This window comes from Panthera uncia, chromosome D2 (assembly GCF_023721935.1).
Source record: "Panthera uncia isolate 11264 chromosome D2, Puncia_PCG_1.0, whole genome shotgun sequence".
Taxonomy (NCBI): domain Eukaryota; kingdom Metazoa; phylum Chordata; class Mammalia; order Carnivora; family Felidae; genus Panthera; species Panthera uncia.
In genome coordinates this window covers 69,745,683-69,768,933 of record NC_064818.1, presented here as the reverse complement: position 1 = coordinate 69,768,933, position 23,251 = coordinate 69,745,683, and the positions used below count along the sequence as shown (strand labels likewise).

Sequence of the window (23,251 nt, the reverse complement as noted above, 5' to 3'; positions counted from 1 at the left end):
GACTAAGTCACCCAGTTGCCCCTTGTGTCCAAGATTTTTAAAACAACATTGTAAGTATTTTTACTGATCTACATGTTGATTTTAGCATTTAACACTCAGATATCAATGTTACTTTCAAGTTTAATATCACCTCACTATTGCTTCTCAAAACCTAGCAGTTCATTAATATTCTCTAATTTTTTCAAAGTGAACACACACATGCGTGTATCCCGTTTAAAAACTTTAAACGTCAGTATATAAACAAAACCTAAAATTTACATAAACATTCTAGAATCTTAATGGTACTTTTGAAGGCAATCTATTTTTTTTATTTTATTACATGAACTTCCAAGCATGACATAAATCCTATGATGGAATTTTCAAGGATGTTTTAGAATTACGTAAGTTAGAAATTTTTCTCTGAAAAATATAACAAAACAATCAAAAACCATGGAATACAGAAAAGCAAAACACTGAACTGAAATAAAACACCCAGTTAATAGTTACACCTGCCATTTACAAACCATGCAACTTTGAACAAGTCCCTAAACAACGTATGTCTCACTTACCTGTATAACAAGAAGATGGAACTGGTTTAAGTATCTATATTACTTTTTGATTTTCTAATTTTATCTTTTATATTTAAAAGGAAGAGTACTCAGGGTTTACTAAGAAGAATGATACGTGTAAAAAATAAATTAAAATTGCTTTTTTTAATGGACTTTGCTCTGGTTTACATAACTTAGATTCTCATTAAATCATATAAAACTTATTATAAATGTTATAATTGATAATAAAAAGTAGTAAAAATAGTTCCCAGAATTTCAAAGATAAGAAGCAAACCAAATAGATCAAATGTTAACATTTATTAAAATCTGGATATTAGCCTGAGTGCTTATTATTTTCTATATTTTTAGGACAGAATTTTTTTAAATTAAAAAAGGATTCTGATCAAGTCAATAGTATTATTATAATAAATAGAGAAATTATGAACATCTTAGAAGAACTGGAAGGAAACATACAAATTATTTTTATGGAAACAATGCTATTATTACTCCAATATTATCATTTATTTGAAACTGGAAAGTCTTAGTAAATGCTCTTTACTATAATGGTATTCATCTGTAGGCTATAAAATTCATTTACTGGACTGAAATCTTTACCTGGTAAAGCCTGGCATTCTTGCTGTCGCTGATCCCACTGGCAATTCAAGTTTAGCGAACAGCTTTTACAGCTGGTGAGTTTGTTACAAATCTGCTCATTTCTCACATGACATTTGGTATAGTTTTTCACGGACTAGAAAGTTAAGAGATAAAGCATGTTATTTTTTACCCCTGTATAGCAATGATTTTTAAATGTCAATGTATATATAAATCACCACATGAATTTTAAAGTTCAGATTTCTGGGGTGCCTGGGTGGCTCAGTTGGTTAAGCGACTTCGGCTGGGGTCATGATCTCACAGTTTGTGGGTTCAAGCCCCACGTAGGGCTCTGTGCTGACAGCTCAGAGCCTGGAGCCTGCTTCGGATTCTGTCTCCCTCACTCTCTGCCCCTCCCCCCGCTCATGCTCTGTCTCTGTCTCTGTCTCTCTCTCTCTCTCAAAAATAAACATTAAAAAAATAAAAATTTTAAGTTCAGATTTCTAACCCCAAATCCAACTCTACTGAATCAGAATCTCTCTTACTCATTTCTTTAAACTATAACTGCTGGAACTAGAATATATGCTTATTGGAAATAATTTACAATTTCCACAATCTGAAACAGAAACCACCAAATGAAAACCTACTCTATTAAATCTGATAACAAGCTTCCAATTCAATAAATAAGGCCAATGCAGAGTCATTTTTCTTAATGAGCACATGGAACAAAATTCTAGTTGTAATAAAACTATCACGCACTAAGTAGAAATGATAAGTAGTAAAAATTGAAGAGATGATAAACATAAATTATTTTCTCAATAACTCAAACTAATGTTACTCTCACAGACACTAAATAATAATTTTGGTCAACTGACATTTCTCCTGTATCTGTCATGTTTCTTTTAAGGTGACTGCAAAGAAGCTGAAGTTACACTTTGATCAATCCTACTATACAGCGTAATCATACGTCAACTAAATCCCAGTATGAAGAGATTAAAGATTAAAGGTCAAAAAAGAAAAAAATGGGCAACATAGGAACTCTGCAGGTAGTTCCCTACACACACCAAGATTCAGATACTTCACATGATAGTATTAATATGATAACAATTTTTGGCTCAATTCTTTCCATGACTCTTGAGAAAAACCACAAAGGACTTTAATGCTGCATCTGTGCTCCACTTCAATCTTCATACACACACACACACACACACACACACACACACACACACACACACATAAATACTCACCTCAAGCTTTCTAATGTAACAGAGCTAAATATTTCTTTTCAGTCAATAAAGTTAACAGTTAAAATTTACTTATAACTATCCCACATATAAAAATGGTTAAAGCAGGGTGCCTGGGTGGCGTAGTCTGTTAAGGGTCAGCCTCTTTTGCTTTCGGCTCAGGTCATGATCTCATAGGTTCATGAGATCCAGCCCTGTACTAGGCTCTGTACTGACAGCACAGAGCCTGCTTGGGATTCTCTCTCCCTCTCTCTCTGCCTCTCCCCAGCTCATTCTCATTCTCTCTCTCTCTCTCTCTCTCTCTGTCTCTCTCTCTCTCTCTCTCTCTGTCTCTCAAACAAACTTTAAAAATGGTTGAAGCAACTTTTATCATCTTAGACAATTTAAATGTCACCCACCAAACATTTATTTATAAACTAGAGTCATTTCCCATGTAAAATACATTGCAGTCACCTCCATTCCAGAGGTGTTAATTTCTGTAGAGCAAATTACATATACTATAAGGTAACAGATAAAAAGTAACTAAATAATAATTAATGTTCAGCTTTATTCATCCTAAGAAAATCAGAGAAGATATTTTTTATGTTTTTAATGTTTTTATTTATTTTTGAGAGAGTCTGAGTGGAGGAGGGGCAGAGAGAGAGGGAGACAGAGGATCTGAAGCGGGATCCGGCACCCAGGGCAGCAAGGACAATGTGGGGCTCTAACTCACGAACCAGGAGATCATGACCCAAAGTGAAGTCCAATACTCAACTGACTGAGCCACCCAGGTGCCCATATTTTTTTAAAATCTCACATTATTTAACCACCACATTTTCATTCAGAACATATATACTTTTTATTGTTACTTTTTCTAATTCGTAGCTTTGTTTTCATATGGAATATAAATCTTAGCACTATTCTATATGATAATTAGAGTATAGTCCGAAACATTTTTCAGCTAATTGAAAAGAAAAACAATTACTTGAATCATCTGGTAAATAGAATAACCTATAAAAATGACAGAATGACGGAACAACTGAATAAAAGGAAGAATAACTATTTCATGCCAGTCTTCAGACTAACAATGGCATCGTTAGAGTCACCTTCCAAATAACTGCTCTTCATTACAAACAGTATATTCATCTGCTGACACTGAACCAATATAATAGATGAAATCACACACGGGGCCAATTTAATCAATGATGAAAGAAAGCTGACTGTTATTCTGAAACATGGCTGGTATTTTTTGGCCTAACGAACCAGATAAACAATCAGGATATTTGAGCTGTTAGTGCACAAAGTATGCAAGATGAAGTAAATACGACTAAATAATGAAATAGGGTATCAACGGACATCATTACACTAAAATCTCACAGACCTTTCTGTAACCATTAGCATTTGGTTTAGCTTAATCACCAGACCTCTTTATAAAACCGTCTAAAAGACGTTACATCAAAGTCTAAATTACAAGTGAGTGCCATCTGCTCACTTATACTATTACATCCAGTGCTTTCCTTATTAACATAGCATTATAAAAAATAAAATATAAACTAAAAGGTCACTCTATGAAAAGACTACTTGATAGCAATTTGCATAACACAATTTTTGAGATCGTGTATTTTCATTTAGCATAAATGTCTAAACACAATGTCGAAACCCAGGGCTGTCCAACAAAGCTTGAAACACAATATGCTTGCAATTTTTATTTAATAACATTCTCCATTTTAGTCCCTTATTCCCATACTTTATTTCACTTAACTCCTATATCCACATTACTCACTAAAATAACCCCCATTAGATGAATATTAATACAAATATAAAAAATAATTCAAATTTTCAAAGCAGAGTCATACCATACTAACATTAAAACTCAAATAAAATTGAAGTATATCTGTTATCAAACCAACTTATATTCCTGGTAAGTATATACCAACACAATATGTATGAAAAAAAGGTTTCAGTCAGGTAAGTCAATAACTGAAAAGTTTCCTCCATTTTAATTTTTGAATGTTATTTTAGAATAGAATCATAAAGCAAATATTTTGAAATATGACTATATACTGAGGAAAATTTTTTGATGATACAATAAAAATTTCTCACTTAGTTTTCAAACTCCCTTTTCTTCACCTTTTACGTCTGCATGCTATCTTAAAAAACAGGTCAATACTTTTGGTGATTAATAAAAATTCAGAAAAAGAAGTATGTTATATTTAGTTGAAAATTTGTAAGCACATTATATAGTTGTTTTAGCTGTAGCCCAGTAAGAGAATCTTTAGTCCTACCGCACACGGTTTTTAATCCCTTAATCTTATACTTGTTAATACTTTTAAAAATTTTTCTTTCAATTTGTTGACGTCTTCTTCAAAACTTGGGACATTTTGATTCTACCCACTTAAAAGGTTAATTTCTGCTGCTTTTAATCCATTTTCATCTACCAAAAACGTTAATTTTATAATTTTTTCCAGTTGTCTACCAAAGTACGGTTTCTCAAACTCATCACTATTGACACTTTGAGCCAGATAATTGTTTTCGGTGGGAGAGTTCATGCATTACAGAATGTTAACAGCAACCCTTGACTCTATTAGATGCCACTTGTGACAACGAAAAATGTCTACACACGTTGCCAAATATCCCTTAAGGCACAAACTGCCTCTGGTTGAGGACCACTGACCTAAAGACAGGTAAAAGGCAACTACCCTTGTCAACCTCAGGTTAAACTTAAACACAAAGCATGTAAACAAAACATCAGACCACACCACTCTTGTGCACGTGCATGTCTGACAAGAATCCTATGGAAATAATTTTTATACTCATATACTTATTTTTATACTTATTACCTATATGATCCTACGTCGATCAACACAGAAGACTACATTTATAATTACAGTCTTTTTTTAATTCTTATTTATTTTGCAGGGGGAGGTGGGGCAGAGAGAGATGGAAACAAAGGATCTGAGGCGGGCTCCGTGCTGACAGCAGAGAGCCCAACACGGGGCTCAAACCCACAAACCATGATCATGACCTGAGCTGAAGTCGGACGCTTCACCGACTGAGCCACCCAGGTGCCCCTATAGTTTATTTTTAAAAGACATAGGAGGAAGTAAAAGTTCCTGAAATCAAAACAGAATCTGACAAATTTTAGCAAGAAACTAGAGTCGATTTACAACATAGCACAGCAGTGGTTCCCTACACACTTCCTAAGTGTGTTGATGTGCAAAGTGCTTTCGGTACCAAATGGTAGGCTAATGATTAGAAATTAGAAATGGTAAGAAATGATGAGAAAGCAGCCATGGTAGCTACATCACCATTTACCCCTAAATACTAACCACACTGCAGTTACTGTTTGCTGAAATACACTTCTTCTCGTCACACCACTGGCACCCGTTTGTATTGGCAGTGCAGCTGGCACAATCCGCGTATCTGTAACATCTGTCATCAGGAGGAGCTGCGACGCAAATGGGAGACGAACACATCAGGATGAGAAAGGAAACGTCACACTTCGCGATTCACACATTTTTAATGTTTAAGAATCACTAAGACTTTTTACAACATAAACATGGCCATCACCATCAAAATAACTTCTTCAACATGAAGGTAACTCTGTAGTTTAATTGTATTTACAAGTTTTGAGATACCTGCCACTCTCATTTTAATTATTCAATCCACCAAGATCCTACAGCCATTTAAAATTTATCCATTATGGAGGAGGAAAAAGACTTACAGGTATTTTACTAGAAAAAAGCATTACTAACATTTAAAAGAAACATTATAATAAATACACATTGTTTATCATTCTTCATAAAGATATTTAGAGACATCTGAGTTATCACAGACTGACAAAACTTTCTAATGTATTATAAAATACATAGCTAATTATAGCATGAAAAAATGCATAAAACCCCACCCATCTGAAGAAAACTGGACAATTTTTATCCAAATCATTTATTCATAAATATTTACTAGTAATGTTTTGCATTTTATTTATTTATTCAATAGTTTATAAAAAGTATTAAACTAAAACATTAGTCATCAAAATTCTAGAAAATCTTTGAGATCTGTGGTTGGCTTGGCAATATTAAAGAAGAAAAAAACCACCAAATACAGAATAAATTATTTCACTTTATTTCTTAGAAACACAGTATTTTAATTTTTTTTAATGTTTGTTCATTTTTTGAGACAGAGAGAGCGTAAGAGGAGGAGGGGCAGAGAGAGAGGGAGACACAGAATCTGAAGCAGGCTCCAGGCTCTGAGCTGTCAACACAGAGCCCGACACAGGGCTTGAACCCAGAAACTATGAGATCATGACCTGAGCTGAAGTCGACGCTTAACTGACTGAGCTACCTAGGCACCCCAATAACACAATATTTCTTAGAGTATACTTTATTTATTTTTTAATGTTTATTTATTTTTGAGAGAGAGAGAGAGAGAGAGAGAGACAGACAGACAGATCATAAGCAGGGAGGGTCAGAGAGAAATGGAGACACAGAATCTGAAGTAGGCTCCAAGCTCTGAACTGTTAGCACAGAGCCAGACACGGGGCTCGAACTCACAACTGCGAGATCATGACCTGAGCCAAAGTCAAGAGCCAGATGCTTAACTGGTTGGAGCTACCCAGGCACCCCAGTTTTCAGCATTTTAAGGTACATGAACTCGACAAGAAGCATGGTGGGGAAGATGGGCACCTATGTAACTAACTCCAACACTAGCCTGAGAGCTGTGTTAAGGCAGCAATGTAAAGGAAGTCCAGGTGGGCAAAGGGAAGGGAAATGTTTATCCCACTGAAACAATTCATGAAGGAGGTTGACATTTTTTTTTAATATTTATTCATCTTTGAAAGACAGAGACAGAGCATGAGTGGGGGAGCGGCAGAGAGAGAAGGAGACACAGAATCCAAAGCAGGCTCCAGGCTCTGAGCTGTCGGCACAGAGCCCGACCTGGGGCTCGAGCTCACGAACTGTGAGATCATGACCTGAGCCAAAGTTGGACGTTTAACTGACTGAGCCAGCCAGGTGCCCCAGAAAGAGTATACTTTAAAACATTTTTTACTTATATAGTTAAATAGTACATACATATATATGACCAGGTTACTCATAAAATTTTATATGTGTAATAATACATATAGAATTAAAAAGAGAAATCTAAAAAGGGCTATTAAAAAAAATTAAATTATTAAGCATTGCTACATTCAAACATGAAAATTCTTAATTAAAGGACTATGAATTTTTAATTTCTAAAAGCTATAGATAATTTTTTTGGAAATAGAAATTATCTTTTTTTTTGTTTGTTTTTATAATTTATTTTATTTTTTTAAATTTACATCCAAGTTAGCATATAGTGCAACAATGATTTCAGGAGTAGATTCCTTAATGCCCCTTACCCATTTAGCCCATCTGGTTGTTCTCTATATTTAAGAGTCTCTTATGTTTCCAACCCCCTCTCCATTTTAAGTTATAAGTAATGCTTATAAGCAAAATGCATTACAACTTCTAGCCAAGTAAAGAAGCTTTATGCCAGAGGGGAGGGGAAAAAAAAAAACTTTACCTGTTTTAGGAGGGCATTTTGCTCTAAGGATATTATTAGTATTCCCAGATTCCCAAGATTCACAGTGATTTTTATTCCAAATACATTTTATTCCTGGACCAGCATTCTTACAAAGTTCTTCATCTCTGAAAGCCTTGCAGTTTGGAGGCTTGTAAACAAGGATATCATTAAGGAGTACACTAGAAAATCCTCCAAATATATACATGGACCTATTAAAAAAACAGAATATTAAAGAAACAATATTAAGAAAACTCTAATGAATTAGTTTCAAAAATAAATTTAAGTATACATTTTGCATTTCATCAAGGAAGCAATTTTTTTAGAAATAGAAAGTGCTATACATGGATAAGATACGCTTTAGAACTGCTATCTAGAATTATAATTTTTGAATACTGACAATGAATTTAGATATTAGGTACAGAGTCTTTCTTACAGTGTTTTACCATCCTCTTATAAAATAGTAGGACCAAGAGTAAAACAATCAAAAAGATATTCAAAATTTTAATTTGGAAAGGAAAATCCAGACAATTATTAAATTAATTCAACTACCAGTGACAAAGAAGTTTGACATGCCTTCAAAAGAGCATAATTTTAACTTCAATTAATTTCAATATTATTAACATAATAAATAGAAAAAGATCAGAAAATACTTCAGTAGTATCTTTTATTATTTAGAAAGTAAAATAAAAGTCAATATAACACAATATTTCAACAAAGAAGGGTGGGGTGTTATGTGTAAACTCTGAATTTCATTTGTTACTATTCTGAAAGCTAACTGATACCAATTACAGAGTTTCATTGTGGTTAACTTCTACCTGCTTTTAGTATCATATTGAAGAAGTTTTACAAAATTAGAGTAAGGTGGTGATAAAATGAACTTACAAGAATGTCATTATGAATTACAAATTTTAAGCTAATGAATGAGCTGGCATAGTTTCCTGCCACATTACCAAATTTTGCTATAGAAATAGAAAAATAATACTAACCTAAAGGAAGAAAGTAACTTAATGCTCGTCCCATCCCAAATCTCAAGGGATATAAAGATAGTAAATCCCAGAGAGATAAAGGGACTTGTCAAAAATCATGCATTTAATGACAGAACTAAAATGAGAATCTAATTCTTCTCCCTTTCCTTGTCAAAAGTCATGCATTTAATGACAGAACTAAAATGAGAACCTAATTCTTCACCCTTTCCTTGCTCTCCTTGTTAGAAATATGGGGCTATCCTTTCTATCATTTTAGTTTGATCTTTTTAAAAGAAGTCATTCTTTGTCTGATCTCTACTAAAAGGAAAGAAGGCAGGATGAATTTTTTAAAAGTATCTGAAGTTTTATCTCAGCACTCTTTCTTCGCTCCCCTTTCTCTTAAATATATTTGAACACAAAGGAATAAAGGATATGGTTAACAAACCAAAATGTATTCCATGGTAGACTAGGGATACCTAATGCCATTAAGTACAAATAATATTTCCTTTTAAATAGTAACAGAATATGAGGATAGTACGACTGATAAATATATGCCTTTTACCCATTAATGACAACTGCAGAGTGTCCAAATCTGTTGACATCTCTATGAAGATTTGGTTTCGGTAATATTTTCCATTCATCACAAGCTAGAAAAAAAGAGAATGGCAAAAAAAAAATGAAATAAAACAATAAATTAAGACAAATACTATAAAATAATCATTGGTCAAATTAAAGACACAATAATTACAATTAGGAAGCCTTTCATTAATTTGCCATGACCTACAATTTAGTATCATAACTCAACTAACATCATTCCTTAAGTAAAAATAACTTCTACATAAAATTCCCACAAATAAATTTAAGTGTACGAGAACAGCAAAATTGAAAGGAAAGAATGAGGTTAACTTTACATTGGAGGATAATTCCAAAGACATATCTTCATTAAACAAACAGAGGTTCATATAGTAAATTACATGAATTGTCAATACTAAATAAACCTATTAGAAAGTTAAATTACTAAATCAAATTGTATACGCATGCTTATTACAAAATTAAATGAAATATATAATATTCAGTGAAATGCCTAAAAACAGAATCATCAAAAGAAAATATTTAAATCATTTCAACCATCTGATATTTCAAAATAATAGTGTTCATTTTATGTAAAATAAAGTAACTTCTGTTGCAAAAAAAGAATAGAAAAAAAAACTAAATAATTCATGAGCTATATAAAAAATATGGGAAAATGGTTAAAGAAAACTGTGTATTATTTCAATATAACCTAGCCTCAAGCTAACATAGCTTTTGAGATGTTAAGTGATTCAGTTTTCAGTGATATTCTCGGGACAGTGTTTTAGATTTCATCTTCTTAGACATGACATATCTAAAGGCAGACATTGATATTTAATAAAAGTACATACATGTAAAAGCTTTTAAAAACAAATTTTATTTTTAGGTAGTATAGAAGCCTTTTTGGAACAAGAAAATAAAATACAGTTAGTTGTAAAAGTTAAAGTTGTAATAAATTGTTTTCCTATTTATGTAGTTATGTCTATAACACTAGGAATAAAAGAATAATTCGGTTTTATTTTAATGTTACTACTAATTAAGATCAAAGAAGTTAGAAAAAACAAAATCAAAGTTTAGAAAATGAAACTAGAAGACTAAGAGCAATAACATACATCTTGAATTTTATGTCCCAAAGTCTATTCCAAAGAACATAAATCCTCCCCACAAAAGAGGGTATTCTTTAGTTTGTATAATCTGTCTTTAGTTCACAAAATACATCTGCCTATTATATACTCTCAAAAGACAAAGTAGACCTACAGAAGTCTAGCTATACCTAACACAGTGTTTTCCCAATATTATATCCACAGAAGCACTTTTCATGTAATACTTTTCACATTAATATTCCCAAGAGCCAATGCTCTCGATATCACATTTTGGGAAATACTATTAAAGAGGCCTATATATAGGATTAATAGTCTGCCAAGTTTACATGTTCATTTAAGAAGAGTGCTTACATGTGTATAGTACTATAAAACTTCCAAAGTGCACTCATATACATAATTTTAAAATTATCTTTATCAGAATCCAGTGAAGTTGACTGAGCAAGTATTATAAGTTGGAAATGAAAAATTAGATCTAGGAAAAGTTAAGCAATTTGCTTAAGGCCCAGTTGATTACCTCTGATTTTCTATAAATTATGTCTATAAATACTTGATATTTAAAAGTGTACTTGTAGCAAATTCTGAAAGATTGTTCCCATTTGGAAAGAAACGGTGACCTGTAAAATGCACAGGCTTTGAGAAAAAAAGAGATGGAAATGTTAGAGACAGATTTCAATAATTCCACCCAACCCCAACACTCGCGCACACACACACAGACACACATACACACACAGCAAGTGATTTACAAATTGTATTATTTGTAGTATTCCAACAACAGAATTAGAAACCTGAATATGCTTCAAAGAAATGAAACAAAAAAGAGTCAGATCAAAGAGAAAGACTGCCAGATACTAGTTTGTAACAAAAATCTTCAAAGAAGAATCTTTAAGATCATTTGGAAGCATCTGGAGTCTAGAAAATAGTGACCCAACAATCTGAGCTTACCTGTATCTAAAGGATAAGTAGGGGCGCCTATGTGGCTCAGTTGGTTAAGCATCTGACTTTGGCTCAAGTCATGATCTCGTGGTTGTGAGTTCAAGCCCCCTGTGGGGGCTTTGCACTGACACCTCAGAGCCTGGAGCCTGCTTCAGATTCTGTGTCTCCCTCTCTTTCTGCCTCTCCATCCCTCCCTCCCTCCTTCCTCCTCCTTCTTCTTCTTCATTTCTTCATGATTTATTCTTTTTATTCTTAACTCAAGATTTTACAGATAATCTCCAATTTTCTTCTAAAGGTTGGATGCACAGTTTGTCTTTTACCATTTTGATCTTCAATCCATTTGGAATTTATTTTCGAATATATTCCAGGGATCTAGTTTAATTTTTCCCACATATCATATTTCCCAGATCTTCCTATGTATTAACATATACCAATCTTCCCAGAACCATTATTTTAACATTTACGCCTGACCCACTAATTTGTGACTTACCTAGTTTCTGTACTGCTGTGTTATGTTCTTATTTTGCTTGTTTTTAACCAAAGATATGAATATGCAAACGATAAAGGTCAAATAATCCCACAAGGTTTATCACAAAAACTCTCATGCTCATATCTTCCCAATGTCTACTCCTGAATCACAGAGGTAAGCACTTTGAATTCTAAATAAAAAACTAGACAATACGTTTTTATATTTATCTTCTTATTCTAAATGGCATACTTGGTTCTTAATTTCAGATAAACTGACTTTCTTCTTAGAAAGATGAAGATTTAACTCTTATGCAGACAAATACATACATACATCCCACTCCCTCCATCCTCCTTGCATACTTAACATTTTATTTAGACCAATATTCAGGATTTATTACATATTATTCACAGATGAGCCATGCAGCATATTATAATTACATTTTATTCTTAAACAACCTTTTATTTTCCCTGCAAATTATTTTTTTTTGGCTTAGGTTTCTATATATCTGCTGCTAATTCATCCTCAACTCTTTGCTAGATGTGTATACGTTTTTGCAATATTTCCTAATACACCAAGCTACCTAGCAGTTTCATTTACTTTTTGAAGACATCCCTACTAAAACTCCATCTTTCTTCTCCAATTCAAACTTATCTACAGGGCTGCTGCATCATCCTAATGATTCTCTGCACATTTCCTCTCTATTAACTCTATTTCTTGAATTTGAATTTTTATCAATTTTTATGTTTGTTTAATCAAATTCATCAATAGGAGACATCATTCTATAGCTTCCAGAGAAAGTGTACATCGGAAATAAATTTTTGAGATGCTATAATTCTGAAAGTGATTTTATTCCACTGTAATACTTATTATTTGATTGTGCTTGGAACTCTAACTTGGAAAGCATTTTCAGATTTTGAAGGTATTATTCTCCTATCATCGGGCTTTTGGTTTTGCTTTCGTAAGACCCTATACCACTGAGTCCAACAACTTATTAGGACTATTTCTTTTCTCTGTATATAAGCTTTTAGGATCTTCTTTCAATCTCCACTTTTTATGATGGGTTTTGCTGTCAGTATGTTCTGGGGCTTCATGAAATCTTTCATTCTGAAAACTCATGGACTTGGAGCCTGGATATTTTTCTTGAATTATTCATTTGATAATTTCCTTCTCATCTAAAATTTTGTTTTTTATTTTTGCCACCCCCAATTAATCAGACAGCAAGTTTTCTGGAATAATCATTTAAATTTTTTATCTTTTATCCTATCTTACATCTGTCCTTTGTTCATAATACTTTTGGAACACTCTCCATTTTATCTTAAAATCTGTAAATTTGTTATACTAATTTTAATTTCAAAAGTCCATTTTTTGTTTTCTGAATGATCTATTTTTAAAAGTCACATTTTTACTTCATAAATGTAACATCTTCTGTCCATAAAGATTGAAGTTATAATATCCTTCCAGTATTGTATCAATTTCCTTTGATTTACTTTTTCTTATTTGTTTGATATTTTCATCAGATTTAAGAGCATTTTGCAAATGTCTAAATGATAACTCACTGCCCTTCCAAATTGAAGAGTGAAGCAAAACAAAACTGTTTGGAAATTCTGTGCCTGGCCAAGACATATTGTTGACTGCTGGAATACTTTTTGTTTGTTTATTGACATATAACTAATATACAACACTAAGTTTACAGTGTACAACATAATGACTTGACATATGTGTGTGTATATATATATATAGAGAGAGAGAGAGAGAGAGTGAAATGATTAAACAGTTAGTTTATTAAACATCTATCATCTCACATAGATACCAAAAAAAAGGTATTTTCTTTCCTTAAGAACTCTTAAGATTTACTCTCTTAACAACTTTCATATATGAAAAAGGACTTACATATATATATATGTACATATTACATATATATATGTACTATATATAGTACATATATATATGTAATATGTACATATATATATTACATATATATATAAGGACTTTGCACAAGTGGGACCATTTCAGTTGAACACCTCCAAAGGTCAGTTTTTGTACATGCTTTCTCTTGGCCTGATAGACTCTTTAAGGTAAATCCTCCAATTTCTTGCCCAGAAACTATAAACCTGGCTAACAGTATTCTGGGCCTAAGTAGAAGAAAGAAACTAGAGGTTTCATTCATAAGCATGTATATTTTCACTTAATCCCGCTGTTTGCAAAATAGTACTGACACCTTCAGCTATGGTCTGGTACTGGGATCAACATCCACAGAAAGTAATACCTTCTCTTTCAGCAGAGTAGAGGAGGAGCAGATACCCATCTGCAGAAGTTGAGGAAGAGGATCTGGAGATTTAACAGCCAGTTGTATAGGTTTTTTGGGTTTGGGGGTCTTTTTTTATGTTTATTTATTTTGAGAGAGAGACAGAGAGTGAGCAGGGGAGGGGCAGAGAGAGAGGGAGACACAGAATCCGAAGCAGGCTCCAGGCTCTGAGTTGTCAGCACAAGCCCAAGGAGGGATCGAACCCCCCAACCTCAAGATCGTTACGAGGCGAAGTAAGATGCTCAACCAGTTGAGCCACCCAGGCACCCTGTATAGGTTTTTAATCAAACTTTCTGTTTCAGGCCCACAAGCATACCCCATTTTCAGAAACACTGAAAACTAAAAAAAAAAAAAAAAAAAAAAAGACATAGCATATGAGAGATAACTCCAACTCCAATCCCAAAGAAATGGAAAGAGTACTGGGAGCTTGTCCAAGACTATGAAACAGTGCGATTTAACTGACCAGACCACATATCTACTGATCAAATCACATAAATGGGCAAGGTTCAAAACTCAAAAGCATGTGGCTTCCAGTTTTATCCACTGAATTTCTTATTAAGGTAATACTTGCTTGCATATTTAAAAAGTGAACATCTCAATTTACTAACCATGCTAAAGATTAGGGAGTTGTCTTCTGACTGTTCTCTAAACCATATTTTTTTCATAAGAGTGTATCTTGAAAAATAGAACCAAGAGTAAAAGATTAATTAACTTGGGTATTTCAATCTAAAGGAAGGAAGACGAAGAATTCATCAAATACTCTTAACTAAGAATAGAAAAAATATGTAAAATTTGGGTTAATAGATTTAGATAAGACTGAGGAAAAAGGATCATCACTAGTTTAAGTAATCCAACTTAGATGTAATGAAGACCCAATAACACAACAAAAAATATATATAAATAATATAAATAATATATATATAAATATATATATAATAATATAAATATATTAATAATATAGATAATAAATATATTATATTGACTTATATTTATTTATAATATAAATAATAAATATATTATAAATATATATATATAAATATATATAAATACGGATATAAAACTGAATAAGACTGAATTCCTGCCCTCAAAGAATAACAATAGGACATGATAAGTATTAACAGACATATACAAAGAGTGCCAAGGGAGCCCCCTCCAAAGAAAAGAAAAGCACAGAGTTGCTTCTAATAGTTAACTGTTTTTAAAAGTGACTATGATAACATTATATAAAATTCACTGAAGAATACATAAAACCTTTATAGTGTTTTTAAATGGGTAAAATTTCATACAATAAATGGTCGTGACCATTTACTTAATAAAAAAAATATGCTAAATGCTTATCAACGCTATGTAATATTTAATTCTGAAAACAACTCTTAGGAGTAAATATTTTTGTCACCATGTCATAAAGAAACAGTCTGTAGATTTGGTAACTTCCTTAAAGTCATTAAATGGCAAAGTCAGTATTCAAAACCAGATCTTAATTACTGCATTATACTGCCTCACTACATCATCAAGATATCCTTTTTAATATAAACATTACTTTCATTACAGTAAAATAAAACAATAGTTTTAAAGTACACAAGTCCCTGAAGAAGAGAACCAATACAGTACAGTATTAATATTTTAATTATACATGAGAATAATTAAATCAGACTAATAATAATGAAACATAATTCTACTTGGAGAAGTTTGTTGCCTTTTAGCATATATGGTAGTAAAAGGTGAAGGCTTTATTTATTACTATCTGCAAGACATCACTTTCAATTATACCAAAAGTTATATACATTGGTGTTATTTAACAAATCCAGTACTCTTCCTTCAGGCCCATTGTAAAATTAAAGTCCCACACTTCCTAGAAGTTGGATGTGATAATATGACTTGCCTTAGCCAACAAAATGCAAGTTAAAGTGACACTTTTATTTCTGGATGGAACCACTGAATTACGAATGAAAGACAAATCAGTTTCATCCTGGATCCCTAAGTGATGACAGTAAGCTAGTCTCTCCTGCCAACCAACACTAGCCACGTATCATGAGTGAAAAATTAACTTTCATTGGTCTTAATCTTCTGAAAGTTACAGATCTATGGCGGGCATGGATATGAGATACCTAGATCATTCAAGGAAGGAACTCTTATCTGTGTTGCTGGGACTGCTGTCAGTGAACAGTCATCAGCTGCAAGCTACTTCAGCAATTGCCTTAGCTACCTTTGGGCCACTTCACTCAAGACCTCATCAATTCAAGGATGACCCACATGCAATTGATGATCAACATGGGTCTTTAAAAGGTCCTGTCACTTTATCCCAACATACAACAACTACAACCAACAATTTTACTTCCAGAGATCCTTGTGTGGTTGACTAAGGTTATCTGTCTAGCATCAAAACTCAACTTTACCCTTTGTCAATTCCTGCCTTCTCCCCCTACCTCTTCAAAGGCATTGATCTTAAGGGTTCTCTCAATGAACATCATGAATACTAAACTCTATCTTAGAGTCTGCTTCCCAGAGAACCCAAACTATGATAGTTGGTACCTGGAGTGATGTAAGAAAAGCAGAAAATAAAATGGAGTTTATGAGCTAAATCACATACTACCAGGCTACCAATGAAAAACCCATCACCGGTGATAGGTGTAACACAAAAAGCCGTTGGCACAAGATGGCCATACCATAATTTACCATGCCAGTGGTAAATAAGGAAGGTATGCCAAAGAAAAGAATACTCCAGCTAGTGTGAAGTATTAGATGTTTGAAAACAGTTAACTACTAATACACTAAAATTGCATGTCTACTGCTTAGCCCTGCTGAGCTCTAGAAAGAGATCACAAAAGGCTGGGAAAGCCAGAGGGCCTCCTTAGTACTATATACCATTTATAGAGGCTGCCAAATATAGAAGGTCTGCAAATCAAAGAAGGTTTAATTTCAAAGTCAAGGCCCTGCGAGGAAAAGAATAAGGCCCTGACTCATGGGATGGGGACATCTGAATTGACACTCCTGAGAATCTACCCAAATTTTAATTTCCTGAATCATCTGAGACTTCAAATGTGGTCCACTCTACCCTACGTTCATAGATAGTACTCAGCCTTGCTTGGACACAATGCAGGCTTCTCTCCAGCAAGACGTGTGCTCCAGCTCAGAATCTGTTCACACCTTCCCTACTGGTCACTGAGCCAATAATCTCGGCTTAGCATAATTCAGCCAAATACATACTGCAACTGCTATGGAAAGAAAGGGACTATGCCCCAAAGTATCTGTAAGACCTAGACAGCAAATACTGGCCGAAGTTGGGGAAATACACATACTACTAGGTAGTAAGTGGAGATCGATCAAAGAGGCCAGAACCTTATATTGGATTAGGGAGAGTTTACTGATTTAAAAGCACTCTCCCAAGATGCAGGATTTATGACTTAACAAGGACCCTAGGAGATGGTGTGAGCTTACCATTAAAATAACCCTTGAAAGGCAACCTACAGAATTATTATATATCTGACCATATATCTTATCATATATCTGATAAGGTGTTAACGTACAAAAATATACAAAGAATTCATAGAATTCAGTAGCAAAAAGAAACCTGATTTAAAAAATGGACAGAGGAACTCAACAGATATTTTTCCAAAGAAGACATTCAAATGGCCAACAAGTACATGAAAAGGTGCCCAATATCACTGATTATCAGGGAAAAGCAAATCAGAACCGCAATAAGCTATCATGCATGTCACACATGTTAGAATGGCTGTCACCAAAAGGACTAAAGATATCACATGTTGATAAGAACATGAAGAAAAGGAGACCCTGTGCATTGTTGGTGGGGATGTTAATTTGTACTGTCACTGTTCCTCAAACAGGAAGTTCCTCAAAATATTAAAAATAAAACTACCATATGATCCAGGAATCCACTTATGAGTATATCCAAAGAAAAAACAGGATCTCAAAGAGATATCTGCACTCCCATGTTCACTGCAGCATTATTCACAGTAGCCAAGTATGGAAACAATAAAAGTGTTCATGAATGGATAAAGAAGATGTGGCATATCTATACATTTATGTATGTGTGTGTATATATGTGTGTGTGTGTGTGTGTATATATATATGTATATATATATATATATTTGCATATGTGTGTATACACATACAAAATGTGTATTCTATACAAAATGGAATACTATTCTGCCATAAGAAAGAAATTCTGCCCTGAAATTGTGCTAAATGAAATAAGTCAGATAGAGAAAGACAAATACTACATGGTATTTTTCTTTACATGTGAAATCTAAAAAAAAAAAAAAGTCAAGCTCATGAAAACGGAGTTAAAAAGTGTCTGCCAGGGACTGGGGGATAGGAGAAATGAGGAGAGGTTGGTAATAGGATATAAACTTTCAGTTATAAAATGAACCAAGTATGAGGATTTGATGTATAACATGGTTACTATAGTTGATAGCACAGTATTATATAACTGAAATTTGCTGAAAGAATAAAACTTACTCTAGAAAGTATGCCAAATTAAAAAAATAAAAAGAAAAGAAAAAATCTGTGAGCTTCTGGATGCACTAATTAAACTACATAGGAGGATTGGCATTGACGAGGGCACCTGTTGGGATAAGCACTGAGTGCTGTATGGCAACCAATTTAAGAATAAATTACATATAAAAATAAATATATAAATATGATATAAATATAAATTCAGAGTTTGGGGAAAAAACAAGAACTCATTTTTAAAAAATAAACAAAATTGGGGCGCCTGGGTGGCTCGGTCGGTTAAGCGTCCGACTGCGGCTCGGGTCATGATCTCACGGTCCATGAGTTCGAGCCCCGCGTCAGGCTCTGTGCTGACAGCTCAGAGCCTGGAGCCTGTTTCGGATTCTGTGTCTCCCTCTCTCTCTGCCCCTCCCCTGTTCATGCTCTGTCTCTCTCTGTCTCAAAAATAAATAAACGTTAAAATTTAAAAAATAAATAAATAAATAAAAATAAAAAATAAAAAATAAACAAAATGTGAAATTAAAAAAAAAACTACATAGGAGGAATCCTTTCAAATGTATATGTATACCAAATCATTACAGTGCACACGTTGTATATCTTACAATTTTATTTGCCAATTATATCTCAAAAAAGCTAAAAAAGAAAAAGAAGATTCCTAGAAACATGAAAAAATACAGCCCTTGCTAAGTAAAATCAAAATGCTAGAACTGCCATAGAAACGAGTAAAGGCAAGGGACAAAAAGTCCATAAACGTGGGCATTCTTAGTCCATATACTAAGTCATGCCAGAAAATCTACCAAGTCATTATATTTATGGAAAGAGACAGCAGGTATGCCATTTGCCAAAGCCATGAGGAATGGAATGGAGAAAGGGACACTAGAATCAGTAAGAATGTGCTGGCTCTCCTCCACAGGCCAAAGCTGATGGTAGGAGAAACCACAACAGAAATGAACTCACTGATGGAGACAATAGGACAATAGAGCCCAACCGGTGACACTTAACCATCAAAATCCAATCCCCATAGAGGGCAATATTTGTAGTAAGCAGCAAAGTTGGGAGTGTCGGTCAAGACTAACTTATTGAAAATTATGAAGATATTTAATACAGTGCAGCATCCCTAGAAGCAAAATAGGCAGCCAGACAGTAGGACAGTAGGACACTACTACCTAACTTATATCAACAGAAGAAATCAAGGATGGATGATCAGGAGGCTGATGGTAGATGCTGCAATAAAATGTCACAACTTATTGCTAAGTTTCTGGAGTTGAGCTATTTTTGAAGTCCAGATTTGATATATTTAAAATCCTGGTACCTAAAAGGAACAACCCTATGATACTACAGCAAGTGTTCATGGTAATAATTCCCCTATTTCTTCATCAAAGGCACCCATGGTCATTTCTTTGAGTAAACTTAACCTAGGGGAAAAGGCAACACAAACATTTCAAGTACTTTTGGACACAGGTCTGAGTTAGCACTGACACCCATAGATAATAAAGTGTCATCAGGGCCTCTCTTTATAATAGGGATATATGGCAATGAGATAATTAATGATATCCTGGCCAAGGTCCTGTTCAAAATGAGTCACTACATCTGCAGGCCTGTGCAGTGGTCATGCCCTGCATGTTTCTGGCAAATGGCACAACACTGACATTGGGTCCTTGATTATCACAGTGGAAAAGATCAAGTGGAAACTTCTGAAACAACTACCCCCTGGATAATATATCTTAAACTAATGTTACATTCCAGGGAGTGTGGGTGGCAGGAATTAGTATTACCCTCAAGAATCTAAAGAATGCAGGGATAATGGACCCCATCAAATCTCCATTCAAATCACCAGTCTAGGCTCCACAAACTAAACAAAGCCTGGAAGATGACAAGAGCCTACTAGTAACTAGTAGCCCAAATTGCAGGCACTATGCAAAATGCGTCTCTTTGCAAAATGGCCATTTTTAGCAAATGTGTTCTTTGCTAACACTATCAAAAAAAGGATTAAAAACAGTTTGCCTTTATATGGAATAGAACATAGTATACATTCACAATTTTGCCTCAGGATCAGTCTCCCTCCTTTTGTCATAACACGGTCAGAATACATTTGGTCCTACTGGACATCTTTCAGAACGTTACATTGTTCCACTACCTTAATGACATCATTCTAACTGTGCCAGATGAGTAGGAATGACTAAGACAATGGAGGCCTTGTTAAGACATATACGCTTCAAGGGGTGGGAGATAAAATCTATAAAGATTCAGATTTCATATTAGTAAAATATTTAGGGATCCAGTGGTCAAGAACATTCTAAGACAGCTCATCTGAACTGAAAGACCAATTACTACATCTTGCAACTCCCAAGAAAGGCAGAAAACAAACCATCTGGTAGGTCTCTTTGGATTCTGAAGGTAGCGTATTTCAGTCCTGGAAATACTACTCCAACCCACATACTGAAAAACATGAAAGGCTGCCAGCTGTGAGTACATGCTAGGGTAGGGAACAGCTCTGCTATAGGTTCACCTACACAGGTACACAGCCCTGAAGTTAAGGTTGCATGACCCAATACAATTATGGCTATTGGTGGTGGCACTGTTGGAAAAAGTAGCACATGAAAATACAGAAAGTTCCAGTGAACAAATCCCAATGCAGACCCCATACACATGTCAAAGGCCATGCCATCCATGGTGGAAAAGTTTATACTCTTATTTCTGCCACATTATTTGGCCCTGGTAGAGATGGAGTCGGTGACATGGGTTATCAAGTGACCATGTGTTCAGAGTTTCATATCATGAGCTGGCTCTTTTACCAAGAATAGTAAGAACATAAAAATGGAAGTGGCACCCAAGAGCAAGCATGAGCAAAATCACGATGCACAAACAATGTGCATGAACCGGTAGCTCAGACCCCATTTTACCTACAAGTGTTACACCAACACCTGTTATCTTACAACCGTGGTCATATGAAGAATCCTCTATGCCCAGATACCAAGAGGAGAAAAATGCAAATATTTCAGCCTGATATGTGAGCACAAGTCAAAAGTAGACATCACATAGACAGCCTCACTTCGGAGTGGCCTCGAAAAACAGTGAAAAAGGAAAAAACCTCCCAAGTGGGCAGGCCTTTGAGGCAGTGTGTTCATCCACACCGTATCCAAAGAGAAATGGCCCAAAAGCAGTAAACAGTGGCCTAGCTGACAGGTCAGCAGCCCAGAAAAAAATATCGAAAGATCAGAAAGAAGGAGGGTCTGGAGTGAACATGAGCATGGATATATTTGAATGAGCACAAAATGTAAAGAACTCTGTGACATAAATTAAAGGCATCAGAGAGCATCTAACATGGAAGAGACAATAAACAATAGACAAACAACTAATGCAGCTAACATCAGTTAGTCTCCGTTACAGAACACCTCAGTGCTAGCATACTAGCATAAATACACTAGCCATGGTAGAGAGATGGAGGTCATGGAGAAAGGCAATTGCCTGGGCTCCTCTAAACAAAGCTGATCTTGCAGACGTTACTGGCAAATATCCATCCTGACAGCAAGATATCAACTCTGGGCTCTAGATAAAACCATTCCCCAAGAACACCAACTATATATATACTTAGCGACAAGTTGACTACATTGGGACCCTTCCACCCTAGTTGAACCAACAATTCATTATGACAAGAAGAGATAAATATTCTGAGTATCAGTTTGCTTTCCCAACCACATGGTCTTAACCTGAAAATTATGAAGTGTTTGATCAAGCAGCATGGGATCCTATGTTATCAGGAGACACACTACAGCAAACAAAGTACAGGAATGAGGTCATAACCATGTGATACATGGTCATACAACACAATGTGATGGGTTTTTGGATAGGCACAATTGAAGCACCAGGATGCAGGATAAACCTTGGAATTAAGCAACTTTAAATGGTCCTCTGTCCCCAGTAGGAAGAATACACAGGTCCAGGAACCCAAAGAGTGAAAGCCACTCCTAGTGGCCTCACTTTCACTGATACAGTTGAGTAGCTTGTGCTTCTTATTCTGGAAATCTGGACTCTGCAGGATTAGAGATTTTATTCCCCAAAGGAGAAATACTCTGGCAGGGGCCACAGCAATATCCCATTGAACTACAAGCTATAGTGCCACTTTGGTATTTCAGGGTCCTTGTGTCAAGGGACCAGAAAGCAGGCAAAAAAGGAGTCATCATATTGGTAAGGATAATTGGCTTTGATTGTCAAAGGGAAGTAGGACCGAGGTTACAAAATGAGGGCAGGGGAATAGGTTTCATACACAGGTGATCCACTTAGGTGTTTTGTGGTATCCTCTCACCAAGGGTGATGGTAAATGGGTAAGTTCAATACCCACAGTAGAAGATATATGATGATCAAGGACTCAAAGACCCAAGGGTAAGGGTCCGGGACAAGACACAGAGATCAGAAGAGATTCCAACTGAGGATAAGGGATATTTAGAAAGAATACTGCAGGGGGACATGACGAATATCAATTGTAGCCCTGAGACCAGCTGCAGAAGCCAAAGCAATAATCTAAGTCTCCCTGTTAAGAATTGGTCA

General features: G+C 34.7%; 1 protein-coding gene across 7 annotated transcripts in view; it reads right to left on the bottom strand.

The window, feature by feature from the left end:
• ATRNL1 (attractin like 1) overlaps positions 1 to 23,251 on the bottom strand; it is a 765,177-nt gene that overhangs the window by 607,219 nt on the left and 134,707 nt on the right. For all 7 annotated transcript variants that reach the window (XM_049645843.1, XM_049645837.1, XM_049645839.1 and 4 more), the window contains 4 exons: positions 9,413 to 9,497; positions 7,886 to 8,094; positions 5,671 to 5,789; positions 1,143 to 1,275 (listed from right to left, as the gene is read on the bottom strand). In XM_049645843.1, the coding sequence (XP_049501800.1) occupies positions 1,143 to 1,275; positions 5,671 to 5,789; positions 7,886 to 8,094; positions 9,413 to 9,497 (546 nt within the window). The remainder of the gene's footprint in view (positions 1 to 1,142; positions 1,276 to 5,670; positions 5,790 to 7,885; positions 8,095 to 9,412; positions 9,498 to 23,251) is intronic.